General features: G+C 39.8%; 1 protein-coding gene across 4 annotated transcripts in view; it reads left to right on the forward strand.

Moving 5' to 3' along the window:
* Window positions 1–26,588, forward strand: part of LOC122626767 (homeotic protein female sterile) — a 94,345-nt gene that overhangs the window by 35,515 nt on the left and 32,242 nt on the right. For all 4 annotated transcript variants that reach the window (XM_043807141.1, XM_043807143.1, XM_043807144.1 and 1 more), the window contains exon 2: window positions 5,180–5,372. In XM_043807141.1, coding sequence (XP_043663076.1) covers window positions 5,344–5,372 — 29 coding nt within the window. In that variant the 5' untranslated portion in view covers window positions 5,180–5,343. The remainder of the gene's footprint in view (window positions 1–5,179; window positions 5,373–26,588) is intronic.

Below are 26,588 nucleotides of genomic sequence, written 5' to 3' on the forward strand. Positions count from 1 at the left end.
GAACGAAGTATATGAAAATTAATGCTTCGGTTTTGCCTAATATACGACCTAATGTGCCAGGCCGTGTCGAGGAGAATTTCGTGGCTTAAACCGTATTGATTTATGCCAACATTGTGGCTGTTCACACTCGGCAAACCTGTGGATGGGTTAACCTAAATTGATCAGTTCGGTGGTGGGTAATACCCACATTTGTGTTTGCCCAACCTGAACGCACATTTGGCCAAGTGCGGAGGATAATCTCGAGCCGTGTATTCGGTGTCTATCTGCCGATCGTCGAAATAATACCCACCAAGTATATGTTTTCTTTCCGCTCGCTGGCTTATCAGTGGCATTTAAACAGCTGCATGGGCATGGTGTCCCCTGGCAACTGCGGAAAACGCTTACATACGGACTTCAAATGGTTCATTTTGCGGCTAATAGATTCCGGGCACGTAAACCCGAGCATACGGATTTTGGCCACTTGTTGAAAACAAAGACTCCACGGGCGGGTTTAACAGTACTGCCACTCGAAGCTCTCTCCCTGCGATATGCAAAGCATGTGCCTCCGATTCAGATAGTTTCAGTTCGTTCAGTTCGTTCGGTTTATGTGGCTAGCCCCTATGGAACCACCCATTACTTCACGGCCCATAGCATTTGATAGCGGCACATTACACGGCAACGTACATATACATATATGTATGTAAGTGGCTTCTTGTGCAATGCTCTCCATGCGGAAGCACTTTCCCAAAATTGATTAACTTTAGACCGCACCAAACTAAGCTTCAAGTTTGCTTAGGATCTATTGTTAGACGCCCAATGTTGGAAAGCTTGGAGCTACTAAAGTTATCAACATTAAACCCAGTACTTCTTGTTTCTCAAAGATTCTAGTGAACCGAAAACAAGAAGATCTTAACTTGATCTGAATCTGGCAGACTTGCCCATATCCATTTAAGCATTTCATTTGCCTTGACTGCTGCCTATCGTGTGTGGATTTTATTTTGTAAATTTCTCTATTTACTTAACATTATTTATGTGTCATTGTTATTTTTGCCTTTTGCTTTTAGCCTTATTTATTTTCGCTGTACTTGTATTCCATATTTGGGCCACACATTTCTGTACGTCGTCTTGCGTACGCGACAATAAAATAATTTTTACGCCGAATGTTTCTTTTTACTGTTTGTGTGCACAGCCACGAGCTCGCAGCCCACAGAGGCGGGCAAAAAAAAAAAACGAGGGAGAGAAAAAAAACGAAGAAAAATACGAATAATGAGTTTATGTATTTTAAAACTGACCTCATTATGGAGAAAAAATTGTTTTTGCACACACAGCCGTGGCAGGGAAGGAACAAGTTGTTAACAAATGGCACTTTATAGAAGTTTTCGCTAGCCTAAACCAGAATGCCTGACACACAAAAAAAAAAAGAAGGGAGTACAGTAATGTTAATAATTATTCAGGGCGATAAGCTAACCAAACAATCGAAGCCAATAGCTGTAATTTATTTGGCTGATAAAGTGGGAATTTCGCTTATCTGGACAACCGATTCGAGGCCTTTTATATCGTCAACTTCGATTTCATTCGGTTTCACAAAGCGCATATCGTTTTACGTTCTCATGGTATTTATATTCCTTAAACTCCTGGAAACTAAATATATGTTCAGAGTTCATAACTTACGCACGATTTACGGTACAAGTCTTTTCCGTTTGTACTTATATAAATAATTCGTATTTTCGTTTATTTATTTGTTCTGGCATCGGAAACGTTTGAAAAAAATGTCACGTAATATTTGTGAAGTGAGCTGCACCGAAAGGTTTTTATTCTGTGGGGTGTTAGCAGAAGGGGCGAGTAATAAATTAAACAATTATAATAAATTAGAAAACTGAATTATTGTATAATTGTTATGCATCATTGGGTTTTAATGATGAATGTGCGACAGGAAATGTAGAAAAGTGTTTTTATTAGTGCTGCGTTGGAACTTTAATTCCTTCTTGATTTCGCTGCTTTTGGAAATTGCAAACTCGCGGCATTATCTCATACCTGCCGATCTTTGCCGCAACTTTTGGCACTCACTGTAATTTTAATTTAATTAAATTCTAAGCACGTCTGGGAAAAAAAATATAACCAACAACTGTAATTACGTTTTTGCAAAATGCGAAGCAGCGAAAGAAAAATGCTCAAAGAGACGAAGAAAAATTGGCAAGAACGAAGAAGCGAGGAGAATTCTTTTGAAATCTTTCCTTCCTTTTTTTTCCTCACTTTTTTCTTTGCCACGAGTTGGAGTCGTCTTGGCCAAGCTCCAAGCCCCGCCCACAACCACCCCCTCGCAGGTAGAGCGTCATCTTGGCGGTTTTCTAAACGGTGATTTAGCCATTATGTTAACGGTAAAATGTGCAGAATCTCCTGGCCATGCGAAATGGAGTTTCTCGTCTTCGCGATGTCTTCTCCTCTCTTCGCTGGGGCTCCAAAACCGGTCTTCAGGTAAAGGGGGCCTTTGGGCCGTTGGGGCTTTGGGCCGCTGTCGTCGTTTGCTTTGTGCAACTGATTCGCTTCTTTCGTGTGTGTACGTTGCATAACCCGCGTATTAAGTTGCCTCGTTGTCATCGCCATCGTCTTGGCCAAGTTATCGCTTCTCTCGGCTTCTGTGTTGTCACATTGTTGGAGCGCTTAGCACGGTTCTAAGCTGGTTTTCCAAGGCGAGGCGAGGCGGCTAATTTGCTGCGCGCTGCACTCAATCACTTACACATTTCCACCGCCACCGACAGTTGCGGAAATACAAATAAACATGCATTTGTTTACTTACAAAATTTAAAGGCTATAAATAAAAATGTGAAACGAAGGAGAAAAAAGCAGAAAAAGGAAACCCAGGAAAGGAAATGAAGATAAGTGAGTCAAAAGGAACATTTACCATTATCACAAATTCATTATTTCTTGTTTACATTTCCCTCTCGCTCGCTCTCTCTCTCTCTCCACAATTGTGTCCTTGTCTGCGCTGATAAAAATAAAGTCCAGTCAACAAACAGAAAGAATTTCAACGCGACGCAACGCGACGCGACGACAATAAAGTAAACAAACTGAAATTGTTTTCCTTCGTCATATTTTCCTTTCGCTTGTCTCGTCTGCGACTTGTTGAAACTATTTCAAGCGCAGAAATCAACTTAAGCCCCAGCTCATCAATAGCAACTCTCAACTCTGGCGCTCAATTAACATGCTTTTGTGAAAATTTATTGAATCTCTTCTTTAATGAAGTGCCAGGTCCGAAGGCTGTTACTTCCCTTCGATTGGAAACACTTTATGGCTGCTTAGTTTGCTGCTGATAAGACTAAAACTAGTTTCAGCATCTTTAAGTGAAATATTTGACTAGAAAACTGTAACTAATGAGCTTAAAAGGTGGCTCTAAAGTTATGTTTTTCATAGGTTTTCTAAAGTCAACATATAGGTAATTTAATCCATCTAAATAACACACTTCTGCCACGTAATGAGAATTCCTAGCAAACAACCACGGCAAGGATATTGCTTCCTTGTTTTAATCAATCAAATGGCAAACAGACTGGAAGAAGTGATATCAGGAATTGTGTAAATTGTTTTTGCGCTCGCTCGCAGTCGTCACTTGGCGTATCTAGCAGATACATGTGTATCTATGCATCTGCTGGGCTCGCACAAAGCAACAATTATAAACAATGACAAGAGCAGCAAAGCCAGCAGCGGCAGCGGCAGCAGCAGCAACAACAATGAAATGCATTATTATTATCAGCAAAAATACATGACAAAAGAACGAGGAGGCAGGCAGGCGAGTGGGATTTTGATGGAGATATATGTACTCGTATGGGGAGAGAATAAGACGGGAAGATTATGCTTCTGCTGCTGGCTTTTGTGCCACGCGTACAGGAAATTATATAAACAAGTTTCTGGAGTCCGAAAGGGGCGACGGCAACAGCAGCGGCGACGGGGGGAAAAAACAATGAGAAAAACGCAATGCAGTCGCAGTTGCTGCAGTTTTATCCACGTATGTGTGTGTGTATGCGTGTTTTACATACATATACTCGCACATATGCATATGCATGTACTTCGTATGGCAACAGAAAATGTTGTTGATGTTTAAAAAGCAAATACAATAAAGCATTCTCCTCATGCCACGAACACTTGCATACATGCATAAGTATTTCCCGGCCGAGAATGCTACATGCGTGTGGAAAACTCTTTTGGGTGGTGGCTGTCGAGTTGAGTATACGACACGTTGGCCAAGTGAAGAATACGAATGCGAATACGAATACGAGTACGAACACAATAACAAATAGCCGAGCAACTGAAAAATGAAACTTTAATTTGCGCAGAGTCTGCAGATTATACATCAGCTCATGGGCTTATGGCAGATGATTCTGTTTGCTTACAAGAAGCTTACGGCAAGAGTTCGCCAGGGAAAATCGGATTGTGTCAAAGGATTTTCTTGTTAGTCATTAAAAGTTTAAAACTATTATGCCCAAAATCTGAAATATTGCTATTTTTTTAAATAGAAATAAAACAGTAACATTTAAACCCAAGTCAGTACTTAGCAACTATGCAAAACCCTTCAATTGAAGTACGAATTTCTGACTGAACCCCCATCATTGTCTACAGCCCCTCGCGGCTTTCATTTTTCGAGGTACATTTAGGCTTAAACCGTAACCCTTGCTGGCCGAAAAAATGGCTTTGGGGGAGAGGGGAAGATAGGGAACTTACACTTTGCCCTCGGCAACACAAAAGAGGCCTCAGTACCTCCCTCATTTTTTTTTTAGACCCATTTTCCCTTCACCTTGCACAGACACACACTTGGCGCCTTTTACTCATTTCATGTCTTGGGTTTTGCTAGGGTTTTCTTCTCTTTTACTTTTTATTTTGGGGGTTTTCATCATGAGGCGGTTGGTGATGATGATGATGGCGATGGCGATGATGGAGATGGAGAAAGGGGGCTCGGCTCGGCTTGGCTTGGCCCTAAGTGTTTCTTGTAACTTGAGTCTTCAAGTGGCCAGCTGGCATTTGCTTTTGCCAGTTTTTCTTGTTTTCGCGGGGTCCCCTTTTCTCTGTGTGTGTGTGTTTCTTTCAAGTGCGGCAACTTATGTCAAGCCCAGCGTTTTGTTTGAAATAATACTGTAAAATGCCTGAACAAAGCGAGATGTACAAAAAATGTTAATAAAATTTTCTTTTATTTTCCCCTCTCTCTTTGCAGTGTTTCATTTACGTTTCGTGCGCGAATTTCATGTGTAGACATCAAATAAACGAAGGCAAAAAAATTAGCAGCATCATCATCAGCGGCACCAGAAAAAACAATAACCACTATAACAACGAAGGGCACATCTAACGCTGCGGCTAACAGATGAGCCCCAACAACAGATGTCAATTGCTGCAGCCGAAAATGCAGGGTAAGTTTGGAGCGGCGGGGATACGGATGTATCTACACTGCCAGAGGGTTCGAACTGGAGCCTTATGGCTAATGAGCTAAATTGGATGAAACAGAGGCAGCCAAATGGGGAACGAACTTAGAGGGGCTTATTGGCAGGGGAAACCTAAGGAACATACGTGACTTTAACCAACAAAGAAGCTTCTTTAATGCCAAAAATTATAAGGAAAACTCAATTTATACATTCGAATAAATGAATCAATTTTCAGTAAGGAATTGTCAATGTTAGAATTAAAATTAAATACTTGAAATGTGTAAGATACATTTCCCATTGTTAAGTGTGTTTTTGACACCGTACTCATTACCCTTAAATACTAGACTACTGCCATCCAGGTCTCAGTGCTCAAAGTGAAAAAAAGAAACCATCATTTATCACAGAGGCGATAGCTTCTTATTTACCCCGCCCCCCCTTCGGAGGTCTGACTGACTGGGCTAGACATTTAATCTAAAGTGCTATAACCGGGGTCCTAACACTCATGTGCCAGTCATTAGGAGCTCATTGAATATTGCGACATCACGCCCCGACCAAATCATTAATTGCATGCTCCAGTCGGCGAATCTCTCCGATACAGATACAAATACAGAAACAGATACAGATACAGATACAGATACAGAAACCAATATACCTCGAGGCGTAGCACGTAAGACTCGTGCTCTCCCCGAAGACTGCATTCTACGAGGGTCGTTTGATAAGTCCGTGACTTTTTGAATAAAATATATTTTTTTCGTCAAAGAAGCGTTTTATTTCTCAACATAATCTCCTTTTAGCTCTATACATTTAGTCCAGCGTTTTTCCAATTTTTTTATTCCTTCCAAATAATAGGTTTTCTCAAGGCCCTCAAAATAGTCGTTTGTTTCTGTGATGCCCTCTTCATTTGCCCCGAATCTCTTACCGCCGAGCCATTTCTTCATGTTTGGAAACAAAAAATAGTCACAGGGGGCTAAATCTGGAGAATATGCTGGATGGGGTAGCAGTTCGTAGCCCAATTTATGAAATTTTGCCATGCTGACTACACACGTGTGCACCCGTGCATTGTCCTGATGGAAAAAAAAATTCACGAGATCGTCTGCTTTCAATGCCTATAAAACGCAAACCAAAAAACGCAGCTTTCTCAAAATTTTACAGTCAGCTGTTAATCGATAACTGCTGACAGGAGCAGTGTTGTATTTAGAGCAGGTGCGCGGCAAATACAAAAAGTCACGGACTTATCAAACGACCCTCGTATCTCTAAGTGACCCCCATTTCCCCCGCTACTCCCCCCGAATTTCATATAATATTTGGCGCATATTTCGACATTTGATTTATGGCCCCACAATTTGCTGCCGCCTTCGTCTTTGGACTTTTCTTTTTCTGATGTCTCCGCTTTCGTTTTTTGTCTTCATAATTTCTCGCGTTTTTGGTGGTATTTATTTTACTTTGGTATTTTGATTGAAATTGATTTTAATTAGTCTTTTTATTAGTTTAACTCGCCTTCAGTTGTGTGTGAGTGGGAATTATGTGGCGGGAGTTTTATGATTTTATTTTCGCCCTCGGCTCGAGTTTTACTGTCGTATAAACTTGTTTGATTTTTTCATATCCAAAGTGGAATCTATGACAAGTGCCATTTGGGCTTTCAAAAGCAGTTGGGTTTGTAAAAAGGGCGCCTGGCAACTATGGGCTAATAGTTGGTTTTATCGATGTTTTTGGGTTAACATTCCAATGCAATCCAATAAGTCTGGCTTTCCAGGCAAGCCATTCCCATTTTCCAGCCGCAGGTTTCCAACTTTTCCCCTCAATTAAATGCAAACCAAGATGCACTCATGCAAATCATATTATATGCAACCGTTCAGGCCCAACAAACTAATTAAAAGATTTCCATATCTAAGTACAGTTACTCTTCACTTTGGGGAAACAATTATTATAACACTAAACACTAAAAAAACAATTAAAATTATATTATTCAAAGCTTTGGCTCGCAATTAAAACGAGAAACGTGAATCGCTGTGGCTTCAGCTTGGTGTTTATGCTTTGTTGCCACTAATTGTCATTGAAAAAAAGTGAAAGTGAGCAATAAGAGTGTCGGTGCTGTACTTTTTTATGTAGTCTAGTGTAGACACAGCACTCGAGAGCGCAAAATTGGCGAGGAAAATGGGAAATCCATCAATGACTGCCTACGTTGTGCTGTTGTGATGAGCAATCTCCAAACATTTTTCCTTGCCAACCTATAGTCTAAAATTAACTTTTTGCCCATTGTTTTAGTTTTTCTAGGCCTATAAGATATACACTTTTTGGTCTCTCAGTGCAGCAACCATGAAATGTGAAACAACTTTATTTCATTGTCAGTGGGTCTCTCGCCGCATGGCTCTCTGGAAAACCGGCTCAAAAGCGCCTGAATATGAAAACTGAAAAGAGAAAAACCAAAAATGATTACGCCTGTAAGCCGAAACTAGAAAATGAAAGTGAAAGTAGGCCAAACTCATCAGCATGCTCGATTCCCCGACTTTGACTCCGACTTCAGCGACTTGAGCGACTTGAGCTCATCGAGTCTCAGTGTGTCGGTAGGCCTATCTAATATCTCCATGTACTATACGTGAACGCAGAAAACAATGCAATCACTTCATGCCACACCACAGCACTCCAATCCCTCCACTTCACTCCGCTCCAGTCCACATCCATGTCCACATCACTCCACCTCGATGGTCGCTGGGGATTTGACTTTGCTTCACTTTCGTTTTCATCGCGTCGGCCTATGAAGAAAAGTGAAAATAATTTAGTGAAAATCGTTTCTTTCTGCGCCGCAGCGGGAAAGCGAGTTTGGGTTTAAAGAGCGCGCTGGTTATGAAATTGGTCTGGTTTGGGGAATAGTTATAATATAGTTACATATCTCGATGTTGCTTTTTATAAGGTAGATCTTTCTATAGAATAAGTTAAATGTATTTAAATACAAGTCAGACCAACTGCTTGTCCAAAGCTTAGGGCCACTTCGCCATGAGTAATTGGCCAAGAGACCGCAGTTTTCCCGCAGTTTTTCCCCAGTGATTAGATTATGCTCTAACCCGGCTTAATGCAGCCTCTTGCCTAGAAGAGATTCCATCGAAACTTTTCTCACAGGCCAAGTGAATTTGTTACTTTGTCCACTGGCCACAGAATAGGACTAACTATGCACGACAGCAAAATAAATGGCGGCGATCACGATGGGCAAAAGGAAGTTGGGGGTGTTGGTAAGTGGGGACTGGCCAAAGCATCTATAATTTACTTTTTAAGCGCCTGAAAACATACTTTTTCCATTTGGCAACAGCAATTTTCAGGGCAGCAACAACAGCAGCAACAGCGATAGCCGATAGCAGCCCACACACCAACTGCACATGGGAAACTTTGGAAACGGCAATCGACACTTGGCTACGCCCGACAACAGAAATTAAATTCGCTTCCCCATCATCGCAGTGAGGCACTCTCTGCACTCTCGCCGAGAAGAAATTATAAGCCGCTTACATAACAATCAATGCGACTAAGACTGCAGGCCCACTTTGCCATATCTGCGGTGCCCCAAGGGCAGTGGCGTCCTCGAAAGGGGGTTCGAAATGTCCCTAACTCCACCTGAAAACATATGTAGATCTTATGTTAAAACATGCAATCCTAGAACTGAATAGTTGAGATCGTATTGGGTCATAATGCCTTAATGGATTTCAACTAATACCCTGAACTTGCCTTAGTTTAAACATTATTACTACATACATACATATTTGATGTTTATAATAACTTCATGGGGTATGTAATACATTCGTGACGTACTAGCCAAAGATCGTATAAACTAAAAATAAATTAGAAAAAGTTGTGCCAACTGAATATTAACTACTTCCCCCCATGGAGCATCTATGAGAACTACGCCCCTGTTTCGTAGGCCTCCAGTTGAGTGTGAGAATGTTGTTGCGATGGTTTTTCGCTCGCCCTAATTGTGCTGGGCGTGGCAGGCAAATCAAATTTGTAAACAGATTTCGTTGCCACGGAAGGGGGCAAGTATAAAGAGCCTCCTCTCTGAGTTGTCTTGCTAAATTTTCCCTTGTTGGATGCAATCAGGCAACTGGCTTGGGGAAAATTCCTAACACACAAAAAGCGATGAGAATACCAAGAAAATGGGAGAAGAAGAGCTGCTCGTCTCGTTGACGCCTCATAGGAAACTTTTTTTATGACTTAAGCTTTGTTGTTGGCCCGATACTTTGTCATTCCGTAGCTGAAATTCTCTGGCTTTGGCTTTGGCTCTGACTCGGGCTCCCCCAACCCAAAAACCACTTCCCCCGAACCCAAATGGCACCCACAAACTGTCCGTTTCATGAAAAGCATTGGCGCAAAGAGAGAAAAAAATTATCGCATTTTATTTTCCTCCTTATCAGACGCATTTTCCCTCCAGCTCACTGCCTTTGTGTCGCCTAACCGAAATTTATATGCAGACAGCGCGATATTGCAGTTGCGTTCCTTTTCCCCAACCACTCACACATTTCCCTCTGCGAGTTAGAAAAATAATTTTCGCTTCTGTGCTAGCAAACATAGCTCTGTGCTTTATTCTTGCCTTTCTTCTTGGCAAATTGCTTTCCATTTCTTATAGTTTTTCCAGACTGCGTGTGCTGAAACTACACTTATACGTACCCCAAAACTAGAGTAAATGCTACAAAAACCATTAAGCATAGAGAAATATGCTACCAGTACTCGTCCCTAAATATTTGCTCAACATTTTTATCACTGTAGCTTCGTAATGCATGTAGAAAAATAAATTCTTTTGTGACTGCGGTAAAAGTCATATAATTATACTGGTCTTCTCGACTCTCTGACGTGCTAAGCTTAATTTATTGGCTCTCAACGGAGTCTATAACTTCTGCCTTGCAGAGAAGGCATAACTTTGGTTGTAGAATGCTTGAAAATTAAAATTCCAATAACTCAAATCACATAAATGACTAACAAAAAAGCAATTGGTACTTGCATGCATGGCATCCAATTGATTGAAAAGTTACGTCAGAAGCAGATGAGCTGGCAGGCAAGCGGGCAAGTTACCGGTGGCCAAACAACATTTGATATACAATCCGTCTATGTCATTAGCCTAATATAAATATAATTATTTTTTGGGGTTTTTGGTGAGAAAAGCCTACACAGCAGCGTCGAATGAAATCGAATCTTGTATCGCCATTGCCACCCATTTGAGAGGGATAGGATACATGTCAAAATATTAATTACCAGCTGCCTGGAAATTTGTTCATGCTGACAAGCAGAAAATGTGTAATGCGATCCTCGTTGTTTGCAGACAGTCAGCAGACAAGTAGAAATCCTGCAGGTGGAATGAGGTAATTACCCAAGCCAAAGATTTTCACTGTTTTTCCTTCTGGCGCACCGACATTTAAATGATTACGAGTTGTATGGGTTTTGCTAAAAAACAACAGTCAGTTGTCGAAGCTCACACATTGGTTAGGCTCAATCCAAACTGCAAAAACGTTGAAATATTAAACATTGGGCCAATTGTAACCCTTAAACACCTTACACACCTTACACTTCCGCTGCTCACTTCTAAATTATTGAATATTTTGACTTGAGTACGCGGTTTCATATATCGATTTCTTACTTTGCCAGTGCAGTGAATTAATTATTTATTCAGTTTTGCATGGCTAAACGGATAAATAGAGCTGTTTGGGGAAAAGTTTTCGTTTAATTTGCTCAGAAATGCGCCGATGGGAATTGTGAATATTTAAGCACCTTCTTATGTCATCACTTGGAAAGCAAAACGTATTGATTATAGTAAGCTATTATAGTAAGATTCTGAGTCACAGCTATGAACATAAACAAAAGAATGCCAGTAATCTTAGTCAGAATAGCCACAGATTAAGCTTAACTAACCATTGGCTCTTTTAATGATCTTATCCTTGCAATAAATGTCTCCGCGTATTATATGGTAATACTTACCTTTCCTTGGGCTATTTAGAAGAGAAGGCTCGGCTCAGCCGAAAGCTCGGCAAGCCCAAGGTTTTGTGGCTCAAGATCTGCTTAATTACCTATCGAATACGTCAGCTTGGCTTCTCCGCGGTACTCCATCAGTTGGCATTCCTACCTCAATAAACACAACTTCACCTTCAACGCCGAAATGTTTTCTGCAAATCAAGTTTAAGCCCAAAACTAAAAAAAATCGTTTTTTTGCTTGGATTTTTTTTTAGTTTTTTTTGTGTCGTTTTCGTTGCGCCGCCAAAGTTTTTGATGTCTATAAATGTTGGTTAAGGTTGGTTTAACTTTGAAATCAAGTTTAGACTAACACAGCGAGCGACCGTTGGTGTAGTAGCTCCTATTAAATTATGGTTTCGTTTGGGGTTTTTGTTTTTATTTTTCTGTTTTTTGAGATGGTATGAAGGGGGTATTAGGGGGTACGAGGTGGTTTTGGGTGGCAGGTAGCAAAACATTAGCTTCACTTCTGTGCTGCTTCGTTTGCCAGTTGTAATTTAATGCCTTTGTCTTTATGGGCTGGCTTTCGTATCCGTGAGTGCGATCTTGCTGCCATGCTGGGTTTTCATATGGGATGTACTCTATAGCACATACATATATACATAGATAGATATACAGATGGTTCGTTTTCGGTATCATTGCCGGCATTAGGCACGGTCTGATTATTTGATAAATGCACAGATACGTAAGTGATGGCATTAATATAATGGCAAATTATGTTCCAAATGTTATGAGCTGCAGTTTTAATAATTTTCCATTGTTTATACTTTATACTCTTTTTCCCGGAAGAATATCTATTTAAAAGATAAATCACATGCACATTTATTGTCATTATTCTGTTAGTTGCACGATTCAGTTTTTTTGTGAAAAAGGTAAATTATCTTTTAATTGATATTTATCCTTTGTCAAGCGGTATTGGCTTAGGAACCAACCAGGATAAACACATTTCGTGGCCAGAGTTTCGAGGGACAAAAGTTCCTCAATCGTACGCTGTGCAAACTTTGTTTTTATAACCGTATTACTCATTTATCGCTCGCTGCAGTTTGAAACAATGAAGTCGGGCATGTGGGGCATGTGTGGGATATGGGGGATAGCGGGGTGGAGACACCGATTGGGGAACGGAATGCGTACATATATAATTTTACGGCTTCATTTCGGCAAAACCCAACCCAGGGAAGAGCGGAGAAGCCCAGAGCGAGAGTAATAATAAAGAAAATCATATAAATGAAGACGAGGGAACCAACAAAAAAATATATATATATATATGCAACGTATATGGAATCGTATAAGAAGAAGAAGAAGAAGAAAATAATAATAATTTTTGCCTTGGGGTAGGTCATGTCTCGTCTCGGTCTCCATCTTCTCCATCATCTCCATCGCCGCATCGCCTGCTGCATCCACACACCAGCCCAACACCGAATGTAATAAAAGCTAAAAGGCATCTCTGAATCTCTCCACACGGACACACGCTGCATTCTGAGCATCTGTATCTGTATCTGTGCCCGAATCTGCGAATGTATCTGTATCTGTAGATCCGTCCGTCTGTCTGCATGTCCGACTGCCGCTTCGTTTCATGTCTCATCAACGCTCTGAAGAGTTTTCGGTATGCATCAGCATCTTGGGGCCATTGAAAGCAAGCCCCAAGTCCGCCCCAGTCCCTCTCCTCTCCTCTTCTCGCCCCGAAATCCCAAAATCCCACCCATCGGTGCACATTTCGTTTTCGTTTATAATAAAAATCCATTCCATTCCCCGACCCCATTTTCCCCCCACCCATAAAACGACGAAAACTTTTACGACAATGAGCCAGGCATTTAGTTTTATTGTGACATGAACTTTCGAACGTTTACATATATTATTTCAAGATTCGATATGGAAACATTAACCACTTCTTTCGCCAGGTTCGACTTTAATCTTGGTTACCATTAAAATATTATTCTCAATTACGCAAATGACGGCTTTCTGCGTTTGCCCGGCCATCAATTAATTTAATGACAGCAACAATGAGGGTTTATTGCTGCATAAATTATTATTAAATAAGTATTTGACATCGTTAAAATCATAGCAAGAGCTATTTGTACATTTCTCTGAGTGGCGCAAAATATTCAAAGTAATGTTTGTGTATGCAAATTAACAATTTATGAATTAATAAACCAGTCGTAAAAATAGTTAATTTAAAATTCTACACTATTGCTGGTAATTAAATTCTTTCTATTTTCGGGGCACAATCAATGAACTTCCCCTTGTAAATAAAAGTAAGCTTGCAAAAACTATAACAAATTGATTGTAAACCACAAAAGAATCAATTAGCTATTAACTGGGCAACAATTATGCCAATTAATCTATAGACTTAACTAGAATTAGTTTTAAACCATTCAATACGCTTAAAATTGAAGGCTGGAACAAACCACTCGATGTTCTCTACATTAGCAGTATTAATTAGGATTTTTTTCAGAGCCAATTCATTAACTAAAAAAAATAACCTTTAATGTTACAAAATTACTATTGCTAATTATGAGTGTTTTATGGCCGATTTCTGTAATTTCATAGTTAATTTATTTATAGTTTCTTGGTTGCTTTTTGCCACATTTATTTAAACATTCATGTTAATTGCTGCAACTTCCGTTTCACAGAACTTTCAAGTTCGACTCATTACCATTGTTGGTCTTTGTTCAAAGTTTCCTTGTTTAATTTCAGTGGCGGAAAAAACAAAAACCGAACAAAAGGCATTTACTGCGAATTAAATTATTAATTGGATTCTAGCATGTAAGGATACTTTTGTCTTTTGTGACTTTTTCAATGGAGTTTTCAGTCTTACTCAGTGCATTTTTGGGTGCGGTTTTATTCATTCCCTCTGATTAAACAGCGGGAGGTGGATTTTCCTGCTCTTTGCACTGAAATTTCCCCATTTTCCATTTTCCAACTGCACTCTGCTGCAGCTGTTTTGTGTCTTTCAGCTGTGCGCGAAATTTCATGAAAATTGCTTCTGTATTTTCTCTCCACCGCGGCATTGTTTGTTTGTGTGTTTTTCATTCGCTTGTTTTTTTCGCGAACGTTGTTTCTTTATTGCAATTAAACATGCAATTTGGGGCCAGACCATAAAGCATACATAGGTGCAGTCTGCCCATTGTCATGCACATGTATCTGAATTCGAATGAATGCGAATGAATGCGGGGAATGCGTTTCAAGTGATTCACAGATTTTACTTTCATTATCTTGCATTCTGTGGTGGGCATAGAGTGCTAATGAATGGAGAACAATGAAGCATTAAGCATTGGCATCTTGCTCGCAAAACTTCATTGAAAATCACATTTTGCATACTTTTATATGTATAATAAATGGTAAATTATTTCTTATTTTGAAGTAAAATACTGTAGACAATTAAATTCCTTATAATCCACTGTGGAATGTTAGCAATTTACATTTTCAAAGAAATGAAAATACCGCGACAACCAGTAAGTTGGGATAAATGCCAGCTTATTATTCAATTTAAGGCCTTCTTATATTTTATAGAAAATGCCAAGAGAATGCCTTAGTTTGTCTGCAGATTATTCGAAATGTGGCGATTGCCTGGCAGCTCTTTTTTCAAGCGTCTGGGTCTGGGACACCACGCTTCAATTCCTGGCTGCACACGCGGCGTATACGCAATGGCAAGTGGGGAATGGGAATGGGAATGAGATGTTCTTGCGGATTTTGATGAAATGTCTGCGGTGTTCGGCTGGCATGATTTACGACGATACTATTGGCAAGATTATGGACACACTGTGGAGACCAAGACAAATGTGCGGCAGAGCGACGACAGCTGCAATTTAGAAATTAAATTTGCCATGCAACATTAAAAGAACTTCAAGTGCGGGGAGCCGGGAAACTTTGTGGAAATTGGGGGAAGTAAAGACAGTGATTCAAAGTTCCTAAGAACTTGCAACGCCTTCGCCTTCGCCGTCTGTTGCTGTTGCTGCTGCTGCGGTTGTTGCTGTTGTTGCACGTTGCACGTTGCTGAAGGGGCGACACATGTTGTCGCGTTGTTGGCAGTGCTCTAATATCCGGCAGATGCAGCCCGAGATTCGGGATAAAGATACTCTGGCTGTTGCCCTGCTGTTTTTTGTTTTTGTTTGCTAATAATTCATTATCGCTTGCGCTTTGTATCTGTATCTAAGTATCTGCAGCTGGTAGGTGTTGCCATTCGAGCCTTCCCCTGCTCGCTACCAAACTTTTTACGTTAATTAAGTGCAATAAACTGTAGAGCTAAGACAATGAACTTTTTCGTCAGGGGTTGATGCGTTGTATTTTTGTTTTTGTTTTTGGTGTCTCATATATACTTTTTTATTTGTATTCCCGGCGGTGACGTCATGGGCGCCACATTCATTTGCCGACTGTTTGTTTCATCAAAAGGCACAGAGTAGGTGGCTATTACGCTAATAAAGCTTCAAGTTTAATGTCCTCTAAGAGGGCATAGCAAAGGTGAAATATTTCTCCGTTTTCCAAAGTTAATTTAATGTTTAGAATTTCGCTTTAAAGCTAGAGAAATGTATTGTGATGGTATGAAATGCATTCATTAAGAACCTCTTTAAATGCGAAGCTAGTTCCAAAGAAATTCAGCAGTTTATTAGCTCTGCAATTCTGAATTTGAACAAATAAATGAAATCGGTCGCAAACTGAGCAAAGAAAATTTCTCTGGCATGGCAACTGTTCAATCATGAGAAAATTGAATAGCGCAATTCAGTGTAAATCTTTTGAATTAGCCAAACATCATGTTTCACTCAAAACGGCACGAACTGTAAAATATTCTAAGCAAATCGAGAGTGAGTGGGTATGAGTGAGGGGAAAATGGGGAGGAAAATAGGGAGCAAGTGTCGTGGAAAATCGGAGCTCAGCAAGGACAGCCATCGAATTGACACAGCCTCAGAGCTTTTCGTGTTGCCATTATTGTCAACACTTGTGGAGCCTTGTGGTGTTGTTGCCGTCGAACATGTTGGTCCTTAATTTATGCCATTGCCAATTGTTGTTGTTATCGTTGTTGCTGTCCTGGCCATCGTGTCCTTGTCTGTGTGTGCCAAAGGATTTTCGAGGGCTCCAGCTCGGGCTCACCTTCGACCCAATAACAATGCCAGGCAGCCAGCAAAGCACCAAAGCCACATAACCATCCATATTCCATATTTCAGACTCATTGTTAACTTTATTTCATTTTATTTGGCCGCACTGGCAGCGTCTTGTTTATGATAATTTTTTATGGCTTATTGTATTTGATTACACGTGCAGGTGTAGGGCTAACAGCAATAACAATAACAAAATCAGAAAGTGACGACAACACCAAAGTCGGTACTTACATATGTACGTATATTAGTCTGTTGCTATTTGTGGGTTTCCCATTGTTCGGGTGGCTCTTCCAAGAGGTTTCCATTTCTTTAGAATTGTTTTCCCCCAACGCATTTCTAATTCAATTTGGTTTTCTTCTCATTGCAGGTATGTATCGAATGGCATTGAAGAAAGTGAATATTACCGTGATTAGCGTAAGTTGGTATAAGGATATGAATACTTTAGTTGAATGAAACAAATATTACAAATGGAGCTTTGGTGGTATAACTTTTAAGAAATAAATTATAACTATTAAACTTTAGTTTTTAGCTAAAACTTATACTGCGCTAAAAATAACAGCTTTTCTTTAGCTTCAGCGAGGAAACCTAAAATCTTTTTTTCAAGTTTGAGCAACATTTGCTTGGCAAACTTTTTGGCCGCAGGCGGGGAACAAGTTCCGCCAACATCTGTTGGCAAAGCCGGCCAAAAGTTGTTACCAACTTTCAACTGGCCAATTGCTCTTTGCCGGCTGCCCGTTGCGGTTGCTGTTGTTGCTGTTGTAGTTGCTGTTTATCACAACTATAAATCTAAAATGGCATTTCCGTTTTTCATTAAGTATTGGCTCTACAAGAGAACTCATTTCATACGAATCGCCCCCGTTCTTGCCAGTTATCGGCGCTTATTAAAAAAGTTGCTCCAACCAATGCAATATGAGAGGAGCTCTAAGATGGATGTGGATACCAAGGCTCGGACAAATGACGTTGTTTGTATTTGGTATTTGCCTTGGATTTATGAGGCGCGCGAAACTCTGAAAGAAACTTTGCAGAAAGTCATGCAGAATAATCGGTTATAAAGGGTATTGATGCCCTTTAATTTTTTAAATAATATATGGAAATTTTAAAGTGAATTCATCAATATATTAGGTATAGTTAAATTTTTACAATATCATGTAAGGGAGTATTCTCGAATTTGTAAACCCTTTTGCAACACCTACCTACATCTTCATTGAATTCAAACAAAAGATACATCTTGTTAAAGTATCTTAGGACAAATGATACTTTTTGTTAAAGCATCTAAGGAAAAAAGATACTTTTTGTTAAAGTATCTTAGGGCAAAAGATACTTTTTGTTAAGGTATCTAAGGAATGCTTAAGCTTAAGTTATCCATGTGATATTTCCATTGATTACATGTAGTCTAGGCCAATTAGTTTACTCACTTATTGATGAATTTGTGTCCGGACTGGTGTTATACCCCTTAGGAGCAGAGAAGCCCCAAAGAGGACTACGCACACATGCGAATCCCCCGTAATCCCCACTTCCCCATTACTCCATTCCACACTCTCTTACCCAAACACACGCACACACACACAATCGTACTGGCTCCATTCCAGAAGTCCACGCTTACGTTCGTCTTATTTTTTCGTTTCTGTTGGCTTGCATCGCGTTCCATGCCGGCGTTCCGCTGGCCGCGAGAACAGTTCTGCGTTCTGTGGGCAAAAACACAAAAACTGCGACGCAATTCTGACGCTGAACTGTACAGTGGAGGACATTGACATTTTGCATTTTCGTTTCGTTGGCGTTTTCGTTCGTTTCTCAGCGCGCGAGAGAGAGCGAACCGGTGAGCGACGGGGAACGGCTGGGAATGGCCAGAACACGTTGCCTGCTGCCAGTTTTTATTTTCCTTTTTTCCCCTTATATAGTTTTTTAATTTATTTTCCAGCCATAGAACAACTCATTAAAGTTGTGATAATGCGCGGGTTTCATGTTCTCACTTTTGCGAAATCTCGACACTTTTATGGAGCATTTTGTGGTGTACACGCTGTAGTCGAGGAAGCTGTTAAAACTAATCCTCTTTTATTTCCAACTCATTCCCCCGATCTTTTTATACGAAATTAAAGGTATTCCTGTGCAGATTCCAAGATCTTGATTTCCAGATTTCCAGATGTTTTCCAGTCACAAAAACAAAGTGCACTTCTTTCCAGTAAATAAGCTTCATTCTATACAGTCATTGCCAAAATAATGACAGTACTTGCTATAAAAATAAAATAAAAATATAAAAAAACAAAATTCAATGATCTTTTAATTTTTAAATGTACCTAGAGTTTATTTAAATAAAGTTTATATTATATACTTTATAAAATATATTTTTTTGTATAAAATACAGCATTGTTTGTTGCTCTTAGGACACATAGAAATTATATAATTGAAAATGATTTTTCTTTTTTTTTAGACAGCTGTGTCCTCTTAATTTCGCCCATTACAAATTTTCATTAATCGTTTGGGTTTTATGGTAATCAAAATAAACATCGGTCTTCTATGGATGTGTGAATAAATAATAGCCATTTGCCTGCCTCCCCATCCGAAATTCGCATCTGAAAAATTCAGCAAACTATTTTTGCTCAATTGCTGAAAGCTCCCCATTCTCATCTACACTCGTCAGTTTTGTGTGTTAATTAAAAATGCGATCTCGGCTGTTCATAAATCTTGGGGCTTTCATTAAAAAGTCTTTTACTTGATTTGATTGGGCCATTGAGAGATTTATGAATGGCTACGAAATTGTGTTTGTAGAAAATTTAATTAGTTCCTCATTCGTCCCACTTCATAATCGTGTGGTAACCTTATTTCGAGAGTACTTTATTTTCCACGGTGGGCTATGATTGGGTTACTTGTCGTTTTCCATGCTGATAAGCCCATCGTCGGAACACAAATACACAGCTAATAGTTGTGGTTACATGTATCCGTATCTTAACGGTAGATCGGCAATGTTTTCGGTTGCGGATACTGTCGTGCAGTTCCTTGAAAAAGAAACACATACATTTGTATTGATAGAGGAATTTCTCATTTCTAGACCTTCCAAATGACCTTCAGCTGTGGCTTAACTATAGCTTTCTCCATTTTTTGTTTTAACATATAAAACCGTCTTTAATTTGCACTTATTGCCTTCCTTTTTCCTTATTTTGGCTTCCTTGACATCGTAACCTGCCATTAATGGACTAACTCATACCTCATACTAACTCATACTTAAAAACAAAATGGTAATGAAACCATTAAAACATTGAAATATTTCAAAGAAAAACTTATGATGTGGAGATAGTACATATGTAACTTTATTAATATTAATAATAGAAAGACATACAAAAAGTAAATATTTCCATGTTCATTATATCATATTAATATTATTATACTATTATTATTATGTTATATTTATGTATGTATTAAAACATTTAAAGAAGATTGCAATGCAAATAGCATAAAAGAAAGTAGTGGCGAAACATAAGTAATTAAAAGAAATCAAGAGGGTGAAAATGAGATAGAGTGATAGATGTGGAGGGGGAGAGGGAATCCCACATGGAATTGAGACCCTATCCCAACCGGCGTTTTCTTTCTGCTTTTGATTTGCGCTAGTGCTGTTGTTGCTTTCTTTTGGCGTCATCATGAATGAGGCGAGATGACAATGAAACACACTGCACACTGAAAGCTGCACGGCGACAAGGCGACAAAGCCACAGCAGCTGTTTGGATTCCCAAAGAAAAGCTTTCACCGTGCAAAGAAAATGCTGTCTTTGCAAAGGCAAAATGACGCAAGCGACAAAGCCACAAGAGCGGGACAGAGAGTATGAGAGCTAGACCGCGAGAGTGAGAGAGAGCGAACGAGCGAGCGAGTTGCTAATTGGAGCAAAACAAACACAAACAAAATGGCAATGGGAATGTTCCAATATCCCGCTTCCATTTTGTTCCCACTTTGTTGACGTAGTTTCTGTTTCTGTGTGGAGCTTCTCTTCTCTTTTTTGCACTGTGGTTGTTGTTGTTAGGTAGGTCGTTGCTGTGTAATCGTGAAGGTGCGACTGAGACGGAACGCGCCTGGAGGTTGTCTCCACTGCTTTCATTTTATTATTTTTCATGTTGGTCCTTACACAACTGTAACTGTAATGCGCCAGGATTTTATGTTGTTCTTGTTCATTCGGGACTTACACGACCCCCTCTCGTTGTTTCTTCCTTTTTGCATAGTTGTTGGATTCTCTTTCGTCGTCACTCTCTCTTCGTTCTTATCATTGCATTGATCTCGCTACATTTCGAAGTGAATTTCAATGTTTGTCTGCGACTTTTGCCGCTCTCTCTCTTTCTTTCTCTTTCTCGCCTTTCTTTTTTTTTTTGCCGCCTTGTTGTGATGCTATTACGTCACGTGGGTGTTGCATTTGTGTGTGTGAGTGCTTTGCATTGATGTGACTGTTTGTTCAGAATTTTTTAGATGCGTTTTTTCAATTATAGTAACTGTTCGAAAAATAAAGTAAAAAAGATGATAAAGGAAATGTGCTGTATAATTCCTGGCGATCGACAGTTCAGTTTCTCTTAAGTCCCTAATTGAAAAACATTAAATAAACTCCATTACCTTCAACAGCTGAAAGCTTCCTTCGTTTTACAAAAAAATTAAATTATAGTGCCCTCGCGGCGAATAAATCGCATTTAAGTCACCTTCGGTTTTTTCTCATGCAAGCAACAAAATAAAATCCAATAGAAAGAAATATAAGCAGTGCTGCGAGGCCCCCAAACTTGGCCAAAGCTTTGAAGTTTAACTTTATCGACAGGAAACTTCATTATAAACGACATTGGCACACACACAAACACACACACACACACCACTGCACGACTAACGGCAATTGCAGTGGGGCAAAGCGGCAACAGCATGGGCAAAAAAGCGGCAACAACATGGGCAACTTCAACTTGACTTGGGGCTGGCTGTGTGGTAATAGGCCGTCTGCATTGTTGCCAGGGGCAGGTCGGCACCTACCTAGAAAACAGGCACAGAAAGAGATGGATAGCGAATGAAAGAGAGGAAGAAAGAGCTACACGCACAGAAAAGAAGTGTACTATTTTACGTTTATGTCTTTCAACACCACAAAATAAATAATTTAATCAATATTATCATATTCAGCGCTCTCTTGATAATAAATATATGTACGATTATTCAAGTATTTCAAGTATACAAGTATTTCTTTAATAAATTATTATAATATATCGACTAATTATACAGATTTATCATTAAGTAATTATGTATTGTAAGTAGGAATATCTATATAGATACTTTATAAGTACTATCCCCATACTATCATCTGAAACTAATCCATAACTATAAGACCATTCATCGTTTTTTATTGCCGTGTAGCTGGAGAAAATATCTGTGTGAAAAAATGATGGTCTATGGGCGCGAAGTTGTTTGGCTGCCGCTAGTTGGAGATACACCGCCGATTGGAGGGGGTGATGAGGCGGGGGGGGCGGTGTATGTCTAACATTGCAACGTGACCATCGCGCATTGCCTTTGCACTTGTAACATGTTGTTGGAGTCGCGTTTTTTCGTTAGCCCGGTTTTTGTTGGTTTGTTGGCTTTGTTGTAGCTGTAAACTTGTTCGCGTTGCATGCCAATGAGTCGCATTCGACATCAGGCGGATTTGGTAACACAGAAACTGGATTAGAGCCCACCAACCAGCCAATCAGCCAAAGTAGTGACAAAAAAATATCGTGGAACCCCAAACTAGACACAAAGCCATGAAAATTGTGGGAAAAATAAGTATTTAGTTTATGTTTCAATAATTATACCTATTAGATAAACTGGTTTTGGCAACTGTTGAAGTAAAAACGAAACTTGTTCTTTAATTATCCCTTTTTTCTTTATTTTGTATTATTGTGAATGGTTTTTAAAGATACAATGTCTTTGTTTTTAAATAAAATATATAAATAATTATCTCCATTAATCTAGGGATAAATGATTTGTTGATTAAATTAAGAGAAAAAACTTTGTTTAATTTAATAACGAATGGTGATTCATCAAAGTCGTATTATTTCATTTGTTGACAAGGTAAAATATATTTTAAAATTACTTTTTTTTCGACAAAGTAACCAAATAAACACTTTTTGTCCCTAATGTGTGTTTGGCAAAAATGCAAATATTTACTTACCATTATGGTTATGTAATTTCCGAAGCACCTGCCCCACTGTGCGCACGTCATCGGTTTGCAATGCCTCGTTGTTGTTGTTTTTGTTGTTGTTGCACTCTGCATTTGGGGGTTTGCATGTGTTTTTGGTGTTACACGGCAACACTGGCCTGGTGGCATCGTCCACATCACTCCATCCCCATCGCGATTCGGACCTTGTAAAATGGGCAACGTTGCCATTGTAAAATGGGCAAAAGTAGTGAAAACTCGTTTTCATGCACAGCTAGCCATATTTTGTGTTGTTCGTTTTTCGTTTTTCCACCGCTTTTCGACTGGCTTTTGCGTCTTCTTCTTTTTGTCCGACGGCTTTTGAAGTTTAACTACTTTTGGAGGCAAGCGAAGAGGCGAAAAAAAAAGCAAAAACAACAAAACTTTTTATGGCCATCCCGGTTGTTGTTTTTGTAGTTGTTTTTCTAGTTGTTGTTGCCGCTTGCTTCGTATCCTTTCAGCCAATGACGCACCCCCTCCGCTTTTCCTTTGTTTTCCCGCCTATTTTCTATGCGGCAAGAGAGTGTCTGGCTTTCAGGTGGGCGGCAGGTGGAAAAAAGGGGGCGCGGCTGGTTTTGGCCGTTTGAAGTCAATGCAAAGTTGCAGAGTAGGTCAGGAATGCAAACGGTTGTTGTTGTTGTTGCTGGTTGTTGTTGTTGGTTGCTGGTTGTTGTTGCTGTTGCTGTTAGTTGTCGGTGCTGTAAGTTGTTGTTGCTCGTGTTGCCAGTTGTAACTGGTTGTTGTTGCTGCCTTGTTGAACAAGGCTAAAAACAACGCGACGCGCCTACTTTGCGACTGCACTTGCCACTGCGAAAAAAATGAGTGATGTGTGTGTGTGTGTTATGTGTGTGTTTGTTTGCATTTCTGTTTGTTGTTAGGTATTCATTTTCCGCCTTTTTCTCACTCTTCTCATATTTATATTTACCGTTAGAAGCCGCTAAAGTTTCTCGCTTGACTTTGCCAAGATGGCTCTTTAGTTGTTGTAGTTGTTGCCTTCATTCGCTGGTTAGGGCCACCTCATCGACCAGCTTTTCTTTTTCCATTTGACAGACTGTACAAAGCTAGTTTGGGATGTGTGTTTGTTATTGTTGTTGTTGTAGTTTCAGTTGCTGTTGCTGTCATGTCATAAAATTAAATTAACAACATGGAGCTGTGTTATTTTTAGAAAAGTGTTACTCTTTTCATCCTTTTTTCGCTGTGGGAACTTGGCATGGATGTGGAAATGCTTGCTTACCACTTTTGGCTGATGAATGGCAGTGACAGTTTGACATGTTTCGAAAATGGCGGGTAAATTTCTTCGTGGCAGCAATTTTTAGAAGCCAAAAGAGCTAAAGGTGTTGCATAATCAGCATATGTATTAACTAATATTTAAGGAAAATCAGGTTAAAGAGCAACGAAGTATTAAAATTACACAGAATGCAAAGGATTGTTTTATTTGAGTAACAACTAAAAACCCTTTAATTTAAGTTCATAGAATATGCTAGTTTTTCAACTGATTAAATTGATTTAATTACCCCTAATCAAACTACCATTTAAACTTCTAAAATCCGAGCTAATCCAACTCATTTGAATTTTTGCGACTTGAGGGGCGATTTTCTCCCAAGGCACATTAAAACGCACTGTGACAACTCTTCCACTACGCTTGGCAGGCCATTAGTGAACGAGTTTTGCGCCCAGTCGTCTAGCAGATACATTTGTATATCCATCTATCCAGCTATAGATACATATGTATCCGGCAGATATGTGCAGATGTGCATAGATTTCTAACAGTAAGCCGCAATCATGCAACATCCCAAGCCATTCCGCTAAAGTCGTTAACTTGTTCTTTGGCGACAAAATGGCATGAAACATAACTGGCCACGTAACTTTGTATCTGTTGGATTCTAGCTGTATCTTCTGTCGCCTGTAATTAGACAAAACTAATTAATGTTGCATGGTATGTGTGCCATGTTCACGGTGTACGACCAACTTATTAACATCCTCTAAGATTAGCGGAGCAAGCAACTCACTTCATCTTTCCCTTTATCTCCCCACTTGAAATTGGCTATTCCGTAGATTGGCCCAAAAGTTATTAATTTTAAAGGCAACTTGGGAGAGTGGGAGCTAATGAGAGTAAGGATAGCTTGGCCTGAAAAATAATCCTTACAATGTATTTGCATACTTGCTCTCTTAGGTATCCTTTTTGTTAAGGTTGAAACTAGCAATGCTCTCCGTTTTCTAGTGCTTAGCATTAAGATGCTAGACTCATATCCATTTGCTGAATTGAGAAATGTCTCAAGTACAGTTGTGCTTGTTGCTTGCCAATTTGCTGCTCAGCTGTTGCTGCGAACTCTTTTACACTCGACTTACAGCCATGTAATATTCCATTATCAAATAAACTAAACGACTCGAGTACGTGTATAATTTGCTAAAAAAAATAGAAACCCATTTTGGACCTTCCTCGTTGCCCAGACGTGGTCGAAAAAAAAGGAGAAAAGGAGAAAAAGAGAAGAATTAGCATAAAAAGGATACGACAATGGTGGGCGGAGGAAAGAAAAACATTTCGTTGCGCGGCGGGTGCTGTGTAGTAGATTTTCTTTTCAGCACCATTTTCTCTTGGCGTTTTCCTCTTGCTATGCTTTTCGGCAGACTTTGCAACGCGTCTCAAGTTCAAGGTTATTCGAGGCCGCTCTCATTTTGGCCATTTTGCTCTCGCACGTTCTGCTTTTCGCCGACTTTTTGGGCGTGAATTTCATTTCATTGCAAGGATGTCATGTGCTTTTGGGCCGGGATTTCTGCCACTGCTGCTGTGCTGTGCTGCTTTTGCTTTTGCTCTGCTTTTTCGGGGTGTTGTCGCCCGAAAAAGCAACATCAGTGAGCGACAGCTCAGCAACGCGTCCGATTCGAGGTTATTTACCCAAAGCGTAGAATTCGTTGAACTTGAATTTTTATCGTTCGCAAAAGGTGCCAGCCCAGCCCCACCCACTTTGCTGGTGGGCGGTGGCAGCTCCTCGACGGTATCCAAAATAAGAAAACGGGGCAAACAAATGTTTGTTGCCCTTTTTGCCGCTGCCCAAATGTTTACTTAAAGCCTACGGAATGCTCAAGTTTTCCATGAAACAATCAATTATGTGGGCGTTTCAACAGGGATTTGGGTGACCTTTTGCGATATTGGTTGGAAAGTTGACCAAATCTTGGGTTAATTGAAGGAAATTAGAAAGATATATGATATGTTGACAACAAGAGAGTTATTAGTTCTAAGTTGTTTTTCTTAGGCTTAGGAAAATATGTATGTAATATTTAAAGTTTAAAACTTGTATTGTTAAATTTCAGACAATTGTTAAATGTGTAATATTTTGATGTATTCGTTAAGTGTTTCATTTAATCACACACCCCCTTCCACCAAACTAAATGGTATCTTTTGATGTTAAAACCCTTTTATTTCGTCGCAGCCAAAGTGTCCACAGTCAATTAACTTGGCCGAAAAGTCCCTTAATGCGGCCAAGACGCCTCAAAGTCGACCGCAAATTTTCATTTAATTTGACGGCCGGCAGGGAACTCAGCTCAGCTCAACGCCACCCACGCGGGTCACAATAATACCCTGCGTAAAACACAAGATGTCAAATTATTGTTTGACAGCCAGGCGCCACAAGTCGCTGGCGAAATCTACCCAAAAATGTGCAATTTTCCAAACAGCCCGAAAAGAACAGTTAAAAATGGCAACAGAAACGGCAGGAGTAACTAAAAAAACAATAATAACAACAATATGTGTTACGCAGCATTACAAAAGCAATGCTGGTGCGAAATCGAAGCGCTTTTGGGCCGCAGTTGAACGTCCGCAGGTCCTGAGTTCATTCACCGTCGAAACCAAAATCGAGATACAAAACGGCGACTGCGACGCCGGCAGCGCAGTCGTAAGACGCAGCGCAAAGCCAAAAGAAGTGAAATGCAAAAGGAGAAACGTACTGAAAAGAA

Source organism: Drosophila teissieri, chromosome 2L (genome assembly GCF_016746235.2).
Source record: "Drosophila teissieri strain GT53w chromosome 2L, Prin_Dtei_1.1, whole genome shotgun sequence".
Classification (NCBI taxonomy): Eukaryota; Metazoa; Arthropoda; class Insecta; order Diptera; family Drosophilidae; genus Drosophila; species Drosophila teissieri.